This window comes from Adiantum capillus-veneris, chromosome 28, assembly GCF_014529385.1.
Source record: "Adiantum capillus-veneris isolate H3 chromosome 28, ASM1452938v2, whole genome shotgun sequence".
NCBI classification, from domain to species: Eukaryota; Viridiplantae; Streptophyta; class Polypodiopsida; order Polypodiales; family Pteridaceae; genus Adiantum; species Adiantum capillus-veneris.
The window spans coordinates 73,249,597-73,269,888 of NC_140958.1; the positions used below are offsets into that span (position 1 = coordinate 73,249,597).

General features: G+C 42.9%; 1 protein-coding gene across 4 annotated transcripts in view; it reads right to left on the reverse strand.

The window, feature by feature from the left end:
* LOC147420684 (nucleolar-like protein) overlaps positions 1 to 12,357 on the reverse strand; it is an 88,366-nt gene extending 76,009 nt beyond the window's left edge. For 2 of the 4 annotated variants that reach the window (XM_086504162.1, XM_086504160.1), the window contains exons 1-2: positions 12,022 to 12,354; positions 11,729 to 11,863 (exon numbers count right to left, since the gene is read on the reverse strand). In XM_086504162.1, coding sequence (XP_086360288.1) covers positions 11,729 to 11,863; positions 12,022 to 12,291 — 405 coding nt within the window. In that variant the 5' untranslated portion in view covers positions 12,292 to 12,354. Of the gene's footprint in view, positions 1 to 11,728; positions 11,864 to 12,021 lie in introns of all 4 variants that reach the window. The other 2 variants (XM_086504163.1, XM_086504164.1) reach the window with 2 other exon arrangements.
* Between the last annotated feature and the right edge of the window lie 7,935 nt (positions 12,358 to 20,292).

Below are 20,292 nucleotides of genomic sequence, written 5' to 3' on the forward strand. Positions count from 1 at the left end.
ATGCTGTGTGCAACCGGAGGATATGCATCTATGCTAAGTGACAGGGCATGCACGGTCTACGAATAGACTCACAAAAGTGCCAGATCACTGCTAATCTAGACTTGACTGGACTGACTGAACCCTGTTGTGGTGTAGCTTGTTCACGGACACATAGGGTTGGGATGTGTCACGTGACACACCGGCAATCAAGAAACCTCCTTCTCCGAGGATGTTTACAGAGCAAGAATTACAAGAGGTGGTTCAAACACAAATCAGTCGGCTTTTGGACGCAAACAACAAATCCAAAAAGCAAGAGAAAAAGCACAAGAAGGGAACTGACTTCCCGGGTTATTTGGGTCGTCAATCTTCTTTTGCATCGGCAAGAAAGCAGAAGAAGCATGTACGATTTGAAGGACTACCCAGTTCTTCTTCTTCTTCTTCTTCTTATAGTTCTTCTACCTCTTCTGACTCGAGCAACGAGGACAGAAAAGGCAAAAAGCGAAGCAAAAAGCAAAGCTTCGGAAAGGGCAAGAAAAAGGCAAAGAAGCCGAGATATCGCCCAGTTTCTGACAGTTCTACAGAGGAGTCATCCTCTAATAGTTTGGACCCCAACGACCACATGTTTTATGCAAAGAAGAAGCATTTTTTCATAGCCGACCAATATGACTTTCTCGAAGACAAAAGCAAGAAAGTAAAAGAGTTCAAAGAAGCTAGACAGTCGATTAAATTTGAATCCTTATCTGAATTCCGAGATGCTTCGGACAACACTAAAGAGATCTTGACTCAAAGAACCTAACAAACCTCTCATAATGAAAGTAGAAAGAGAGAATTTCCAAGAAAAGAAAGACAAGATTACAAGAGAGGGCCAATTACATCAAAGAAGGGAAGTGTTTTGGATGCGGGGAACATGGGCACGTCTCCGCATGTGCCCCAAAAAGGCACAGCAAGAACAACATGAAGACAAGCCAGAAAATTCGAGAACAGCAAAGCAACATGGCAGAAAAGACAAGATGAAAGCAGGACTGGTTCCAAACTGCATGGGTACTGACCCAAGCATGATTGATGAAGTATAGAACTTTGCCGAGCTTGGGGCAAAGTGAGAGATTAAGAAGCCCTGATTTTCTTTGATGGAGGAGCCAAGGCCAACTTCATTTCACTTGAATTGGCGGCGCGGCTCGAGATTACACCCAATAGGATGGGACCACAAGCAGAGGCAGTTCTAGCGGCACCGGACGGGACATAGCCATTACACCTGTCATTGGCAAACTTCAATTGCATTGTCAGGGGTATTTGGGGCACGAGGAATTTTACATAATGCCCTTGGAAGGTTGTGACATCCTCCTAGGAGTCCCTTGGTACCATAAGAACAACGTCGTGGTCGATTATCGGGCCAAGAAAGCGACGACAAATGAAAAGGGCCGAAAAATTGTACTTGATGTAAAACTAAAAGGCGAGACTGTCCCTATTGTTTCGGCTTCGGCCATTTCCAAATTAATAAAATCCTCTTTGTTTACTCGATCTACTTGCAAGAGTTAAATGATGAACACAAAACGAACATGTCTGAATTGATAAAGAACGCCAACATTTTCTCCACACTCATGCCGATTGCTTCTCTGAAGGTCTGCCAGGCGAGTTGCCACCATCTCATCCTGAGGATCACACTATTGATATGATACCTGGAAGCACACCACCGAACCGGCCACCTTACCGTGTTAGTCGAGCCTAGAATGAAGAGATTATCAACCAAGTGAAAGACCTTTTGGAAAAGGGTCTTATCCAACCGAGTACTTTACACTACTGCTCTCCGGTGTTATTGGTTTTAAAGAAAGACGGATCTTGGAGAATGTGCATTGATTACAGAGCTCTCAATAAAATCACCATCAAGAACAGATTCCCGATTCCAAGGATAGATGATATTCTTGACCGACTACAAGGATCCTCTTGTTTCAAGAGGATTGATTTGAAAAGCGGATATCATCATATCAGAATCGCGTCGGGAGATGTCTACAAGATAGAATTTCGGACGAGCTTCGGTTTATATAAATTTTTGGTGATGCCTTTTGGCCTTACCAATGCTCCAACGACTTTCAACCGAATGATGGATAGGATTTTTAGAGAGTACAGATCTTTTATCGTCACTTTCTTTGATGACATTATAGTCTTCTCCAAGGATGAGGCAGAACATAGACACCATCTGCTTCAGGTCTTTCAGGCATTGCGAGATCACAAGTTAGTTATAAATGCCAAGAAGAGTAAAATTTTCTTGCCGGAGATACACTTTTTTGGACACATTGTCTCAGCAGCAAAAGTACAGATGGACCCGACCAAGATTGATACTATACATGATTGGCCCGATTTGAGGAATATTCATGAAGTTAGAAGCTTCTTGGGCTTATGTTCTTACTACCAGCGGTTCATTCAAAAGTTTGCAGAGGTAGCTTTCCCTTGGCACATTCTCACGCAGAAAGGAGTCCCTTTCTCGTGGGGACCCACAGAGGTGACTGCCTTTCAGACATTGGAATAGAAATTGACTACGGACCAGTATTGACTGTCGGATTTGCAAAAGTCATTCGAAGTATATTGTGATGCTTGTGGTCGTAGTCTGGGTGCGGTCTTAATGCAAGAAGGCCATGTCATTGCCTATGAGAGCCGATTGTTTTCAAGGCCGGAATTGACAGCACAGATTTATGAGAAAGAGCTTTTGGCAATTATCCATGCTCTTACTCAGTAGCGACATTACCTACTCGGAGCCGATTTTACGGTCTTCATTGATCATCAGAGTTTACGCTACTTCTTGTCACAGAAGCAGCTTTCGGAGAAGCAGATGTGGTGGGCTAACATCTTGTCACAATTTCAATTCCAGATTGTCTACATTCAGGGACTGAAGAACTTGGTGCACATGCTTTGTCCCAGAAGCCATTAGTCTTGGCTATTTCCGTGATTCATCATAGACGCTTGGAGGACATGGTTGGTCAGTACACCACAGATCCACATTTTTCGGATGTATTCGCTGAATACAGAATGGGGAGGTAGTAGAGGGACATTTTATACGGGATAGCTACTTGATAAAGAAAACGATGTTGTGCGTTACACAGCCGTTGAGGGAAAAGGTTCTAATTGAATGCCATTGTCCACCTTTTACGGGTCACTGCGGCATTGACACCACCTTGAAAGGCGTGGAGCGTTACTTCTTTTGGCCGAGACTCAAGAAGGATGTGGACGAGTTTGTACGTAGTTGCTTGGTATTCCAAAAGGTCAAGTTTGACAGGCATAAAGCACAGGGATTGTTACAGCCTTTACCCATTCCCACCCGCCCCTGGGAAGGTATTTCTATGATTTCATTTTTGATCTCCAAAAGACACGGAGTGGGCATGATTGCATTTGGACTGTCATTGACAGATTTAGCAACCAAGCTCACTTCATTCCAGTGAAGAAAACAGTCAAGCCGGATCATTTAGAGAGACTATTCATTTCAGATATTTTCAGATTACATGGCATGCCTAAGACAATAGTCTCTGACAGAGATCCCCAATTCACGAGTTTGTTTCGGAAGGCTATTTAGGAGAACATTGGCACGCGGTTGCAGTCCTCGTCATCTTTCCACCCGCAGACAGATGGGCAATCTGAGATTGCAAATTCAATCGTACTAGATTTATTGAACTCTTACATTTCTGATTAGAAGACTCAATGGGAAAAAAATTTGCCATTGGTGGAATTTGCCTACAATAATACGATCCACTCTTTGACAGGGAAGGCGCCATTTGAAGTCATTGAAGGTGCTTCGAAGGTTCCACCCTTCCTTAGCACGAAAGATAAGATTTTTGAAGCCGACCAGTACACGAGGGACTTGGACACTGCTTTTGCCAAGGTCCGGGAGGCTTTAGTGAAATCTCAGGAAAGACACAAGAAGGCAACAGATCGACACCGTCGCGATTTGAACTTAAAGGAAGACGATTGGGTGCTCTTCTTACGTTTTGAGAAGGCACACCTACGATAGAAAAAGGGAAAGGAGCGGCTTTTTCCAAAGCTTAGCATGAGATACTATGGCCCTTTCCAAATAAAAGAAAAGATACATGATGTCTCCTTTAGACTGAAGATGCACGATACTTAGAAGATTCACAATGCATTTCATGTGAGTTTATTGAAGCCTTTTAAAGGCGATGTGCCCGATGATGGGGAGCCAAATGAGCAACCCGAAGTGAAGGAAAGCAAGGAGATCCTCGTTCTAGAACGATATTAGCACAAACGGATAGAAAGATTAAAGGTGAAGTAATTAAGCGGTTCTTAGTTAAATTCAAGAACTATCCTGCATTGGATGCGAAGTAGATGGAGAAGGAGGACCTAGCAGATACTCCTCAGATTTTGGAACTTTACCTTGAAGCATTCGGTTTAGCATAGTCTACTCCGATAGAGCCCCGATTTCAGCATGGGTGAATCTAGTGCAACGTGCTTGCACAAGAGGGGAGTCACTCCACTCCTTTGTCAAAAGATTACCCGAATTTGATATAGAGTCATTGATGCCTCTTTGGGTTTCAGGGATACTGATGGGCTGACAGTATTCTGTCGTATGACTTTATCAACTAGAGTTCCCGAAAATGATACTTATTGATTTGTACTTGACTTGTTTGAGTACAGGAACTGAAAGACGAAATGACTGCAGCAGTTCGGTCTCATAAATCTCTATAGACATCATTGCAATAAGGATTAGTTAATCAGGCATCTGTGAGGGCTGACAAGATCTAGATGCGATTACTAAATACGTTGCCAATTAATCATGATCTGAGATTTGGAATGAATTTGGATGTGATTTGTCATGTGATGTCAAGTGATGTCAAATGATGTGTTGATGTGACTGTGGATTTATACAAGTGCTAGATGTGTTGTGTCTACTGCATCGATACTAACAGTCAGTGTCTACTAAGATAGTTTATGGCCTGTGTCTGTTTCGCAGGCGTAATCGAGGGTGATCACAAATCTTTCAAGAGGGGGGTATGTCACAAACTGGTGACATGGCAACCCTGTAAGTTGTCCCAACTTATGGCTAAGTGACGAGGGCACTCCCGAGGACACAAGAAAATAAAGCAAGAGGCTGTTGACCTGGCTGGCGTACGGAATTCCGCAAATAACGCTGACTGCCGTACGGACCTACTAGAAATTACGCTGACAGCTTTTGGCAGTTTTGGACGACCACTTGCCTTTGGAAACTTACTGCTTTTTAATTTGGAAGCTTTTGGGGGCTCTGCTTTTAGCAACCCCATGTAACCTTTATAAGTGGCCTTTGGGACTCACTTCTCAGAGCATGTGGACGCAGAGTCTAAGAGTGAGCACCCGTGGGCTCTCTTTGTACTTTGCACACATATTAATATAAAAAGAATACCAAAAGGGGCGCCAGTCTTTGGAGCCAATACCTCTTGGCACGGAACTACGCCTGTGTCGTCTTTGTGACCCGTTTTGAAGTGAATCTCTGTTGTGTCTGAGTAGAATCTTCACTTGGGGTGTCCAAGTTTGTTACACTTGGGTACTTGGGTTTTTGAGGTACTTGTACTTGGGTACTTGAGATACTTGGATACTTGGGTTCTTTGTACTTGGTACTGCTTACAATCTGCGTTTAAGAAGGCTTTTCTCTTACCCCAAGCTCAACTCCTTCCTGCGGGTGCACCCCTTGGCAAGGTTGTTTCCGTACGTACGTACGGTATGGTTCCGTACCGTACGGTACGTCTGTACGGTATCCGTACGCACCGTACGATTCCGTACGTACCCCAAAAAAAAAAAAAAACCCTCTGAAAAAATAAACCTCTGTAAAAAAAAAAATCGCCAACAGTGCCTATTCCCCGTGGTCGGATTAGGTGGGCGAGGCCTTTAATAAGTCCACCTATCCTATATTGGTTATTATCACAACAGAGAATCGGAGAGTAGAACAGAGTCTCTGCACAGAGACCAAGGAAGGATTTGCCGCCACCAATAAGGTTCTTTCTCCCTCCCTCCCTCCCTCTCTTTGTGTTTGGAGTCTGCAAGGAGGCACTCTAGAGTCCTGACCTCGCGAAAGATTGTAAGTTTTGTATTCAACTTGGAAGTGTGCGTTAATTGTGTTGCAGAGTTATCTAGCGGTTACTTAACTTGTGGGGTGATTTTAAGTGTTTTTTGAAAGTTGTGGCTATGTTTAAGTATTGTGCAGTGTTTTTAAACTAGATAGGTTGTATATAAATTTGAAATTCTTTGTATTTTTAGCTTTTAAAAAATATACTACGAATTTTACGTACCTTATGGCCCAATCCATACGGTACAACGTACAGTACGTACCGAACACGTACCGAATACTACGTACCTTACAACCTTGCCCCTTGGCAACTTTTCGCTCACACCAAGGTTGCTTTTTTCCACCTCACATTGATTGGCCTGCCGCTAAGTGCAAGGTCTGAGAGTGGAAAAGAGGAATGAGGGGAGGTTGGACAAGCCCTTCTTTTCTGCATTACTTGCCACTCTTTTTAAACACAGATTAGTAATCGACACGCCCAAGTGGTCTTGGGTTGCGTTCAATCACAACAAGCACAAAATATTTATGTGGTTCTTTGTGCTTCTTTCCTTGAGTGATGATACCGAACACTGTCAAAGAGCTCTAATACCAAAGTAATGTGCAGCAGAAGTAAGTGATGGTGTATCCTCATAAATAATGTGTGTCCTTAACCTTCAAAGAAAATGGTTGGGTCTTACTTAAGTATCCCAAATCTCAATTGAAGTAAACGACGGGCAAAAATCCTACGGGCCATCAAAAGTATTATGCTAAACTAGTAAAAAGATACTATGGCCCTTTTCAAATCTTGAAGCCAATCAATTACATGGCTTATCAACTCAAGTTGCCCAACCATTGGCTCATACACAATGCTTTTCATGTGAGCCTACTTGAGCCCTACAAAGGAGAGCCACCAAGAGAACCAATTATTGAAGACCCATTAGAGATAGAAGATCAAGAAGAGGTGCTCTAACCCGAAGCTATCCTTCGGCATGAAGACAAGGTGCAACCCAAATGAGTTTCTCGTATTAAACTGATCATTTAATGTGGGAGAAGAATATAGACATGTGCTTATGGATCTATCTCAACACGGGGCCAAAGTCAAAGGGTCCAAATGAGAGATGGTATGTCAAAGAGAAATGCTAGAATGGAGCTTAAAGACCTTCGGATAAGCTTCATTAAAGACCTCCAAAGGTTAGTGTTAAAAATCCTTATACCTTAGGCAAGCTAGGGCTATGCTTGAGGTCGGAACACGGCCCAAGCTTGAGGTGCTTGTCGTGTTTGCTGACTAAGGTGCTTGCCGGCTAAGGTGCTTGAGGTGCTTAATGACAAAGGTGCTAAGGTGCTCCATGACTAAGGTGCTTGAGAGGCTTAAGGTGTTCCAAAAGTCAACAAGGATTTCTACACATGGGGGGAGAGAACACACACCCCCTCACACAAGGCAAGCCTAGTCTATAGACTCTAGAGGTAACAAGGACACATGTCAAGCTCCTCTCCATGTTGCCCTCATAAGGTGCCTACAGCCTATTGGTTGGCCTCTAAAGGAGTCCAATAATCTTTTAGCTAATTAAATTAATTGTTTAAGCATTTATCAAGTCCTCTCTCTCAAAGGGAAAAGGAGGACACTTGTCCAAAGACTACCCTACTACTTGAATGGACCCAGGCTTGTGATTGGCTAGGCTTGAGAGAGCCAATGAGCTTCAAGCATGAGCTAGAAGAGAGGGTCGACCCAAGCAAGGAGGGGACTTGCTTGCAAGGCATACTCTCTCCCCCCACACACACACACACACACACTCTCATTGTGGACGTGCCAAGTGCAAGAACTCCATCTCCTTCTCCAAGCTTGTTGAGAAGTTGAGAGCCTACACCAACACTCTTGGCTATGGCATGCAAATCCAACCAAGAGCCATGCTTCGAGGCTTAAGCTTGTCATCTTCCCCATCTTTATTACTATGCTATTATGCTATGCTAAGCAAGAAGAGTAATGATAAGTGAGGAACTATTTCTTTCTCCTATGAATGATTCTTCTTCCTCTTTTCTACCCTCATTCCCTGCTAGCTCTCTCCACCTTCGAAGGTGTTTGAGGCCTTGGGACTGAGGCCGGGGATAGTTAATGCTTTTACAAAGGTTATGTTATCCTCGTGATGCAGGAAGCTTTCCATCTTCATTGCATCACCTAGGTCACAAGGAACACAAAGATTGTATTGTACCAAGTCTCTATTTATGGGAGAATCTATAATACAAAAGCCTATTGGAGGGAGGATCGGCTCCACATAAATCCGGTCCTCAACTGTTGTCAAGTTCTTCAACTCTCTCTTGCAAAAGTATTGTTCATGCCCAAGTTAATTAAGTATAATGGTTATGTTGCTACCGCTAATTAAGTTCATCCTCTATGTTCTCAAAGTAGTCTCATTAAAATGCTCACTATAATTCTCTTAATTCCGCTATTCTCAATGTTCATAGGCCATTTCCATTACACTTATGCTTGATGCTAATGCTTCTACTAGGTACTAATGGCTTGTGCAATCAGAGGGTATGCAGCTACTCTGAGTGCCAGGACATGCACCTCCTGCATACAAGCTCACAAGATTGCCAGATAACTTCCTAGGTTGTCCTAAACCCTAGGAATAGGAGTTACAAATTGTCCACATGTACATAGGGTTAAATGTGCACATGAAAAGAGTGTAGTGTTATGTAATGCATCTGGATCTGATAAGGTTAACAAGCTTAGGGGAGGTCGTCGACCGCGGACTAGGGTTAGCAAGCTGAGAGGCATTTAGTAGATTCCAAGCAAGGGCCGTCGCGATGTCACCGTAGAGGCGGCTATGACAACAAGAAAGTAAAGCTACAGAAATTGAGCTTGTGAGCAATAGCAAGGTCTCAATGCAAACAATATCTAGGCAAACTGAGCCAAAAAAGAGGTATGTAACACAAGGCTACTTTACTTCACTTGAAAGAAACTAAACTAAACACAATGGAAGAGAGACTCAGAAAGAAAGAGAGAGAGAGAGAGAGATGACACCGTATATCAGGTCCCAACCACCCTCAAAGGCCCGCTTGTTCTATTGCAAAAGCAAGTACTTGCTTTGATTCCTTGCACAAATGTTGATACAATCGCTAGATGTTGAATATTGAGTGTTGATGCTTCATGCAGATGAATTGCAAAATGCTAGGGCTAATCTGATGCAAAACGCTGGACTAATCTAATGCAAAACGCTGGGCTCAACTGATGCAAAATGCTGATGATGTTGGGGTGCTAGCAACAGAAACGCTAGGAGTTGAGGTGTTGTGGACATAAGAAGCATTATAAATGATCTCATTGATCGGATCTGTGGGTTCCGATCCAGCATACTTGCTAAGAAGACTTACATGAAAAGAATTATATATTCATCGATGACTAGGTAAAGCAAGCCTGAAAGCCACTTCATTGATCCATGAGGCTATGGCTGAAAACGCCAGGTGGCTGGGGTCTTCATGGCGAGGATGACTTGATGAAAAACGCTAGGAAGCTGAGGTTCTTGCTTGGAGGGAAAACGCCACCAAGGGGGGGATCTTGCTGAGAGAGAGAGAGAGGGGGAACCTGCTGCTTGCGGCCTGTGTTCTCCTTGCTCTTCTGCCAATTAGTGCTAGCCTAGGTTTGCTTATAGACCAACTTACTCAATTTTCCCTACCTACTTTCCAACAAAAGTTACTTAAAAATAATAAGTAAAAAATGTCAAAAATAGGAAAAATAGGTTAAATGCACTGAAAATTTCCCTTAATGGATTCTGATGAATTCTGATGGAAATGCTGATGATCATGCTATGTGCAACCAGAGGATATGCATCTACACTAAGTGTTTGGGCATACACGGTCTGCGAACAGACTCACAAAAGTGCCAAAACACTTGCTAATCTAGACTGACTGGACTGACTGAACCCTTGTCGTGCTGTAGCTTGTCCACGGACACATAGGGTTGGATGTGTCACGTGACATAATACATAGTAGCAAGGTAAAGATACATTCATTCTTTCTAAGAGCATTTTCTTTTGCCTTTAGAAGTCGAATTCTCATCATTTTACTTCCTTCTCAGTTGAATTTTCTCAAAGTTCAGCAATACCCAACCAATTTTCTTTTACATCCATATGTCTTTTGTGCTTATCAGCAACCTTCTTGTGTTTTTCGTATGAACTTGCAATGGTTGTCCTCACTTAAGAAAAAACAATATCCAAGTCTCTTACGTATTCATCAGCTCCAAAGATTTCATCCTTATTGCGTAGAATAGGTGTAAAATCAATTTGCCATACACAATTTCAAAAGGAGCCTTTCCTATGAATGCATGCATTGTATTGTTACGCGGTAGATACTTTTCTCATGAAGCCCTTTGATCCACAACATAGCATTTCAAAATATCCAAGGCGACTGAATTTAAAGCCTCATTTTATCCATCCGTTTGAGGATGATAAGCCAGTGAACAATGAAGCTTGTTTCCATGTTATCAAACAATGCTCTCCAAATGAGACTTGTAGTTCTGGGATCTCTATCTCTCTCAGTAGACTTAGGCATTCCATGATGTTTGAACCCCTGTGCAAGACCCATTTTAGCCATATGCTCAACTTTGATGGTTTTCTTAAGTGGCAAAAAGTGCGCTTATTTGCTAAATCTCTGGATAATCGTCCAGATAGCATCATTGCCTTGTTGTGTCCTTGACAAATCCATTATGAAGTTCATTGTAATGCTTTTCCATAGCAAACAAGCAATTTATGCCTGGTAAACTTGACCTTTTGGCAAGTTATACACTCACGTACATATGCTCTATCATAAGTGTTGTAGGCATTATTCCTCTATGACCAGCAAAGGAGGAGTATGACACTCATCCAATAACTTTATGCCTCAACTCTGCTATAATACATGAGCGATTGTCTTTCATTATGACATAAGAAGCATGTGAATGATCAAATCCGCCTATATTGCAAAATCAGCATCTACAGCATACAATTCACACGTCACCAATAAATCACTGTGGGATGCAATAGAAATGTTTTGTAGAGTTGGAATGACCAGAAAATTGAAGCTTCACACACCCACACAACACACCCATCACACATGCAAACAAGGAATTAGGCGTAAAAACAAAGAAGAGAAAACAGTGAAACAAAAGAAGAGACAAAACGCAAAACAAAGAACAGAAAGGCAACAAACAAAAATGGTGGACAATTCGTGCATCCGAGGAGGTCGAGCTGCCCATTGCATTGGTAGGTCTAGAAACATATCAGCATTTTGCTGACCAACCGGTGCTGGCCACAAGAACAGCTCCCATGTCCCGGCTATTTGCATGGGCAATCTGAACGCTGCCTCACGCATAGCTATTTATGGTAGCCCAAATTGAGCCACAACCACTGACGCTGCCTAAAGATATTGAAAACTCTATCAAATTGAATGCATGCTAGAAAAGCTTTGCTTAAAACTTGCAAACAGCTCTAGCTGACTATCATGGGCAACTTGATACAAGATGAGCAATCCTAAAGTTAGCTCCTTATGTGCTACACGCTTTCCAGCATTTGGTATACTGGAATGAAAGCCTAATATTATATCCCTTCTGCTGCTGCTTCCAATAACATTCCTGTACTAAAAACAACTGCTTCATAAATCGGGCATAAAGGCAAGAATTGCAACACATAAGAGACTGAACGGTGTTTGAAAGCGCCTTGGAACAGTTAATCCACAACCACAATAATCAGCTCTCACAGAATGACGTGCCTGTCTTTCTCGCTGGAAACGCAGAATAGCCTTGTCCTCTTCAGTGAGGCCTTCGTCTCTCTCTCCAAAGCGATGATCCAAAAATACATTAGCTTTGCCTCTGCTTTGAAACTCCTGTAGGATTGTCTTCTTTCTCTGCAAAAAAAGCAATGTCACAATGATGACAGCTAATTAACTAATAGTTTAACAGCTGGCAATGCTAAAATGCAGCTGGCAAAACGAAATCTGCACATGAAACATGTACGAAGCACGCGCAACCAGGAGAAACAAGTGAGGGAATAGTACACTCTTACCTTGTCAATTGCTGCAGAGCGAGACAGTCCAGCACGACGCCCTTCAAGCTTACTCTTTCTTCCCAAAATCTCAAATTTGCGCTTGGTCCACTGGCTCTCAAAGAGGTTCGCTCCATCTCCAACATTGGAGAGCTTGGCCTTGGTGCGCGCGACAGACTCGGGGCCCCCAACCCTAGTACGCTTTGCCGCTGATGCCGATGAGAACGACGATGCTGCTGCATACGACTTCCTCTTCCCAATTTTCTTCGACTTCTTTTGCCTGCTGGCCATTGTTGACGCTTACTGAAGCAAAGCTCGGTGACCTTTTGTCTCAAGCCCAAAAAAGAATAATAAATCACCAACAGCGCAACCTAACAAAAATCATCTAAACTAACATAATATAGCCTAGCGTAACGGGGAACCCTTTACACGTTCAACATCTGCGACATAAAGACTAAACTCCAAAATTGAGAAAAGCCCTTGTGCACACGATAAAGAAGAAGAGAAAGAAAGAGAGAGAAGTAGCCGAAGGCAATCGGCCGTACTAGTATATTATATGGCCTTCCACGTGGTAGGAGCTGGGGAGCGAGGTAGTGAGCAGCCAAGCTGGATGTTGAGTGCATCGTGAGGGTGCCGCAACGGTTGGAGGAAGGTGAACCATCAGCCAAGTGGGGAGTGCGAGAGAGAGAGAGAGAGAGAGAGAGAGAGAGAAATGAAATGAAATAAAATGTTATATTAATGTCTCTATGAGACCAAAAAGTTAAAATTGGTGAATCTGATACCATGTCTGAGTAAGGAAATTACAAAGTTACAAAGAACTAATACTAACACTAAAACACTAAGGATAAAGGAAATAGGGGGGGGGGGGGGGGAGGGGGTGTTTTTGTGGGTTCAGATGAAATCTCTCATTGATCGTTGACGGATCTCGTCGACCTCCTCCATGGTCATTACTCTGGTTGGGCGTCTTGCATGTCGAGCTAGAGTGATATGTATCTTCTGTTGCAGCCTTTGTCGGTAGTGGGAGACCCCCCGAGGTCGTGGGCGTCTGGATCCGCAAAGCTCAGTGGCTCGATCAATCAGCGTACCTCTAGTATGAGTAGGCTATGAATCTGTTGTAATGACTGCTTCGTTGACTGTCCTCTGGCTGGTGTAAAGAAATTTGTGATTCGTCTCTAAGAGTGTCTTTCCCCTGATGTCCTCAACAAGCTCTCCCTAAGTCTGTGCAGCCTCTAGTAGGAATAGTCCGAGACATCTTTGATCCTTGTATCTCATGACTCTAGAAAAAGGTCCGAAACCTTCTCTGAACATGCAGTGGAAGTGGCCGTGCATCTCATAGTATGTCGGGCAGTGAAATGTGTAGTGCAGCTCTGTCTCTGGCTCTAAGTTACATAGGTGACATATCCTGGCCCCTGCTGGCACCCCTCGAAATCAGCCAGTATCTGGAGCTGATGTGAGGATGTGCGTATTTGTCCAATAGCGCATCTCATCCCATGAGATAAGTGTATATCCATGTATGCAGACCTAGTCACAAAGCCGTCCTCCATGAGTTGGAGAAGATGCTCTTTGTAGAAGGCCATCTTTATGCCCAACTCTTGTGTCGGCTGTATCCATGTGCTCCTGGTATCTAGCTAAATCAGATCCTGACGTATGAGTCTAGTGATCTCTATCCGTGTGAGAGACAGGGAGGGTGCATCCAGGGAGTATTGAAGCGGAGGTAATCTATTCATGTTGAGACCATGCGACTGAAACCATGCTATCATTTGTCCATACCAACATGTTGTATCGCCTTGTAGAGCTAGTTGTCGAGATGACTCCAGGGCAAGCCGAGTGTATCTGTCCCTGGGGAGATCCCATAGACTGTGTATAAAGGATACTGATCTAGTCAATGCCTCCACCACCGAGGGGTGGGGCTAGCTCGGCTCGGATAATCTCATGTAGTACTGAGGCCTTAGTCCGAATCATCCGAGCGATCATAGAGACCAGAGGCCTGTCCATACATCTCCATCCATCTATATTGCCAGATCTCCCATGGTGGTCTACTGAGGGTCCCCATACCTGAACTCCATAAAGCATAGCTGGAGTCACTAGAGTGTAAAAAAGCCAGAGCTTTGTTTGCGGTTCTTGAAATTGAATATGCGAACACATTCTCTCCAGTCCTCCCAAAGCTACATATGCTGTCGTCAGTCTAGTGTCTAATGCATTTGTGTACTCCACACTCTCCTAGCCATACGTAAATGTGGGTGTCGACCTCCTGACCCACTGTGGTGTGATGTTGAACACCATAACCTTGGTTTTCCCCAGATTGACAGACAATCCACTGCCACGAGCAAATGTATGCAGAGCATCCAAATGACGCTGCATCCCCTCTGGAGAGTCAAAAAACAGCACAATATCATCAGCATATAGTAACAACGGAATCCATGTCCCTGCTAGCTGAGCCCCCTTGTCTCCCTGACGCTCTATATAGTCTGAAAACTTATCCACATACATCTCAAAAAGAATCGGGGATAGGGGGCATCCCTGCTTTACTCCAATAGTGGAGTGGACCATGTCAGACATTCCCCTCCCTCTCTCTCTCTCTCTCTCTCTCTCTCTCTCTCTCTCTCTCTCTCTCTCTCTCTCTCTCTCTCTCTCTCTCTCTCTCTCTCTCTCTCTCTCTCTCTCTCTCTCTCTCTCCATAGTTCGATGTGCTCTCGACACAACGGTTTGTAGAGGGATAGGTTGCTAGGGTAGGTGATAATAGCATTGTGGCGGGCAATGTCACAAGTGATGGCAACAACATGCAGGGGGTGCCAACGATGAGGGTAGCCAACAAAGACGGAAGAAGGTTGCCCCAGCATACTAAAATCGACTACCAATAATAGTTATCCCTTCCATCGTCCTCTCAACATCATGTTATGACTTCAACCAACTAGCGCCTTGAATCGACGAGGGAACATAAGTAGGGGACCTTTGCAGATGATTACTCTAGGCAACTTACCAGCAAGTAGGAGAGAGAGAGAGAGAGAGAGAGGGGTAACGGTGACAGAAACACCGGAGGTGCCTCCTCTCATCGTTATAGATGGCTATCGTTGCAAAATCCGAGGAGTTGGAGTATGAGCGGGTAGCTCTAGCAACCAGGTAGTGGTTGAGAGTTGCCTCCTGCGGAATACAAGGCGACGTGCAGTAGCAGGTTACCAAGCCTCGCGTAGAGCTGCAATTGCAGAAAATCAATACGTGTTTTTCAAAGAGCCGTGATCAGAGAGAGGAAGGATTAGTAATAACTTTTTAAAGTGTATTAACGTTTTAGAGAGAGAGAGAGATATATTGTGGGCTTTTCTTGCAAAATTGTTTTGATGACCTAGGTTATTGCTTCCGCATGGTCTTTTGGTGAATCTCACTCTCAAATAGGATTTTAAAAATAATATTTCCATGTGTGATTATTTATTTTTGTGGGAAGGGGGGGATGTTCAAATAACACCATTGGTGCACTTTGAGATGTCTTCAGTCTCATAAAATGTGTCGTTGATGTGTGTGATTATGTGTTTTTGTGGGAAGGGGAGGATGTTCAAATGACTTCACGGGTGCACTTTCACTTCTATCCATTTGAAAATGTGGAAGAATAAAAGCACTTACCTCTGTGTTTCTAGTCTATAGCACCATATTATGGAAGAGCTTTTTCAGGCCTTCCACGTGGTAGGAGTTGGGGAGCGAGGTTGTGAGTAGCCAAGTCGGACCTTGAGTGCATCGTGAAGGTGCCGCAACAGTTGGAGGAAGGTGAACCGTCAGCCGAGTGGGGGAGTGGGGAGTGTGGAGAGAGAGAGAGAGAGAGAGAGAGAGAGAGAGAGAGAGAGAGAGAGAGAGAGAGAGATTCAAGCTATGGCCATCAACTCCTATTTGACGGGCAATTGAGTGTGTGTGTGTGTGTGTGTGTGTAACTATTTTTACGTGAATAATAAGACATAGTTGAACTTTTCCATTCAAAAGACATCTGGTTCAGAGAAAGGGAAATGATAAGTACAAAAACAACTCAGTCTTAGAATTATCGTTGTACAATGCTTATAAGAATGAAGCCTCATTCCAGTATAGAGATATTAGAAGTACTTCCCCAGTTGTAGGTGTAAGTGTAATCATGTGTAGACAATTGCTTTAAGCCAAAAAAACTTCCAAGATAAGATAGAGTCCTTACCTGCATCCATTCAAACAAGACAATAGATATGTTAGCCTTGATGTGTTTTACAGGTATCAATGGATTATACCAGTTGTTATCCATGTCCATCTTATAACTTTTTTAACTTAAACGTACAATCCAAAGTACTCATGTGTTCCAGATTTTATGTTTTATTATCCTAAAGTTTATATTTCTCATATTTTAATCATAATAGCATACATATTATTCTGATCAGAAGGTCACTACCCCTTTTGATACGAGTGTCTCCCTATTAAAAGCTTATCAGTCTTTTGAGGTTTTTTTCTTTGTTAGATTAGTCAAGCTCCACTTCCATTTGCTATATGAAGCCATAAAGTAGCATAAAATTCCATTAATATTTTTAAGAATATAAAACTTGTTTTTGTTTATTAGGATAGACTTTGAATAGTATATGCTCATTAGGGTTCAAGGAATCCAACCACCCTACGGTTGTATGCCAATGTGAAGAATACTCTAACTACACTTCCTCTTAGTTTAAAAACAAAATCTTGTGCCTTGTTGTTTAGCCCACCAAGTGGCCAAACTCCTAATATAAACGTGGTGTTTAGCCAGAACGAGGTTTAAACCTTGAAGCAAACAAGAGCAATCGCCCTGTGGGGCATTTTTTTCCTTCTCAACAGTATTCGAACTAGTGAATGCCAGAAAAGTGTAATATAACAACCCATCAAAACAACGTATAGATTTCGAACAAGCAACATCAAGCACCAGAGTTTCTACCAAACCATCCCGAAATGGTACACCCTTCTAGGAGAGCCAGTTAAATACTGCACGACCTGTATCATGTTTAGAGGCACAACTAGTAACAGTCCAGTGACAGTAAGCAATCGGGGCATACTCCCCATCTAAAAAAGAAAGTAATGAACATTACTCCTACGCAGCAGGTCATCCCATCATCTAATACATCAACAGAGTAGCGTTTTATCATGCCAGTCAATCAACAATTATAACAAACCTCAATTTCTAATGTTCAACTATTTTCGCAGAGTTACTCACAACCGAGTAGAGCAATCCAAATATCATATAAGTATCATACCATACAACCAGTATGCCACGTATTGTCAAGCAAAGCCAACCCACACAGTGGGCCTTACCAGGCTAAGCGACATGGTACACCAACCCATAGCCTGGGTGCGTATATCATCCAAAGCTAAATATGTAAACAAGGAGAGAAAAAACCAAAATACCAAGCTCAGTAAACAGTAACCAACTTGTGTCAGTTGTGTTGCAAGCTCCATGATTGGTGCAACAAAAAGTGAACACAGACACACAGTTCAAACTTTTTATGCAAGTAGAACACACACAAGGCTAAGTGAGAGGCAGAATGCACCCTCACCTCTTTAAATAGAAGAAGGTAGATCATGATCACTCATGGTGTGTAGCGTGCAGAATCCTTATCACCCCAAGCACTGAGTAGGCTAGGTGTTGTTTCTCCTGGGGAAACCAAAAAACGTAGCCACCTCTGATGCAGTCCGGTCCAATAGAGCAAAGCAACCATAGCGCCTTTAGCATGGCAGGGTAGGTGAGGCCCAGTTATAGAGTAAAAGATTTGTAACCACGTTATATAGCTACCAGATGAAAGACTTCCAACCATCATAACCCTATAGGGTTCCTTCCCACTATGGATACCAACTTAGTGTAGTTATGAAAGATATAAATCCATATTTCAAGTGGAAATACATAGCCAGGATGACTGCAGTAGGGGGTAGTATAGTTTTTTTATATAAAACCATAAACAGAGACATTACCGATGTGTCTGTATGTGTGTGTGTTAGAGAGAGAGAGAGAGAGAGACCAGTCCAGCTATGGCGATCAACTCCTTGACGGGTAGTCGAGAGAGCACCTAGGTGGGAAGGACCAGAGCGGCATTGCAGCTGTCTGTCGACATAGCACCTAGCTGGTCGAAAGGAGTAGAGTAGCGGCACCTACAGCCTGCTAGGTATTTAGTCTCTCTCTCTCTCTCTCTCTCTCTCTCTCTCTCTCTCTCTCTCTCTCTCTCTCTCTCTCTCTCTCTCTCTCTCTCTCTCTCTCTCTCTCTCTCTCCCCATAGTTGGGACGTGCTCTCGACACAGAACGGTTTGTAGAGGGCTAGGTTGCTAGGGTAGGTGATGATAGCATTGTGGGCAATGTCATAGGTGTTGGCAACGACATGCAGGGGGTGCCAACGATGAGGGTTTTTTAGACAGAGAATGATGATTAGTATGAACTATAGACTTTCCAATTCATACATGTGTTATGTGATGTAGAACACATTTCCAGTTGTCTATCATCAATACACGTCTCCTAACGGCATCGTGCTAATGATAATAGTCTTTTTTGGCAAGATGCTGACGCAAATTTCTAGCTTCATTCGTCTGGGAGAGTGGAAAGGGTAGATAAAGTAATTTGTAAGTTTTCCAACTCCTAGCAAGAGATCTTACAAATATCTACTAGCTAGAAGCAATGTTAGAGAACTAGGTTTAGTGTAATCCTACTTACAAATTTTGAGGTTTAACTCTATATCTAACCCAATAATATAACAATACCTCTTAAATAGATTTATTGGTTTGGTTTGGAGCTCTTAAGCAGTTTGACCCAAAAAGCATTAGCTGTGAAAGGTGGCGAGGTCATGGAGCTGTGAAACGAGAGAGAGAGAGAGAGAGAGAGAGAGAGAGAGAGAGAGAAGGGGAGTGTACTCTCTTTAAATTTTGTAGGTTTTCTCACATTCAAATATAAAATTATATGAGGGGGAGAGAGAGAGAGGGGGGGGGGGGGTAATGGAAATGGCTCATGACCTTTGAGAATAGAGGAATTAAGAGAATTAGAGTGAGCATTTTTGTGAGATTACTTTGAGAATATAGAGAGTGAACTTAATTGATGGTAGCAACATGACCATTATACTTAACTAACTTGGCATGAATAATACTTTTGCAAGAGAGAGAGTATTAGAGAACATGACAATAGTTGAGGACCGGATTTACTTGGAGCCGGTCCCCCCTCCAAAAGGTGTTTGTATTATAGATTTTTCCATCAAGATAGACTTAATACAATACAATATTTGTGTTCCTTGTGACCTAGGTGACGCAATGAAGATGGAAAGCTTCATGCATCACAAGCATAACATAAACTTTGCAAAAAGCATTAACTATCCCAAGCCTCAGTCCCAAGGCTTCAAACACCTTCGAAGGTGGAGAGAACTAGCGGGGAATGAGGAAGAAGAATCATCCATAGAAGAAAGAAATAGTTCCTCACTTATCATCACTCTTCTTGCTTAGCATAGCATAATAGCATAGTAATGAAGATGAAGAAGATGGCAAGCTTAAGCGTTGAAGCATGACTTTTGGTTGGATTGCATTCCATAGCCAAGAGTGTTGGTGTAAGTTGTCCACTTCTCAACAAGCTTGGAGAAGGAGATGGAGCTCTTGCACTTTGCACTTCCCACAATGAGAGAGAGTGTGTGTGTGTGTGGGAGAGTATACCCCCCTCTCATGCTTGGTCCACGCCCTCTCTCTCTCTCTCTCTCTCTCTCTCTCTCTCTCTCTCGTATTATTTAATCATATCATTTGGACATGTGTCATCTTTTTCCTCTTCGAGAGAAAGAACTTAATTATTTATTTTTATGTATTTAAATTTTCATTGGACCCCTTTAAAGCCTATCCAATAGGATTCAAGCACATCATGAGGGCCAAATGTGAGAATCTTGACATGTGTCTTTTATGCTTCGTAACGTAAGCTATCATGTTTGAATTGAACACTTCGAGCACCTAGTCATTTATGCATGAAAACCGTTTATGCCTCTTGAGAGATCATGTTTGAATTGAACACTTCAAGAAGCTTAGTCATTTAAGCATGAGAAGCACCTCAAGCTTGGGCAAGGTTCCCACAAACACCTTAAGCACCTTAGTTAGCAAGCCGACAAGCACCTCATGCTTGGGTAGGATTCCCACCTCAAGGTCAGCCCTAGCTTGCTAAAGGTCAAAGGACTTTTTAACACTTACTTTTGGAGGTCTTTAATGAAGCTAACCCAAAGGTCTTTTAAGCTCCATTAGATGCACGTTGCTCTTTGATAGACTACCTTTTTTTGGACCCTTATTGAGATGTAACCATCTCTCCTCTTGGTCCCTTGC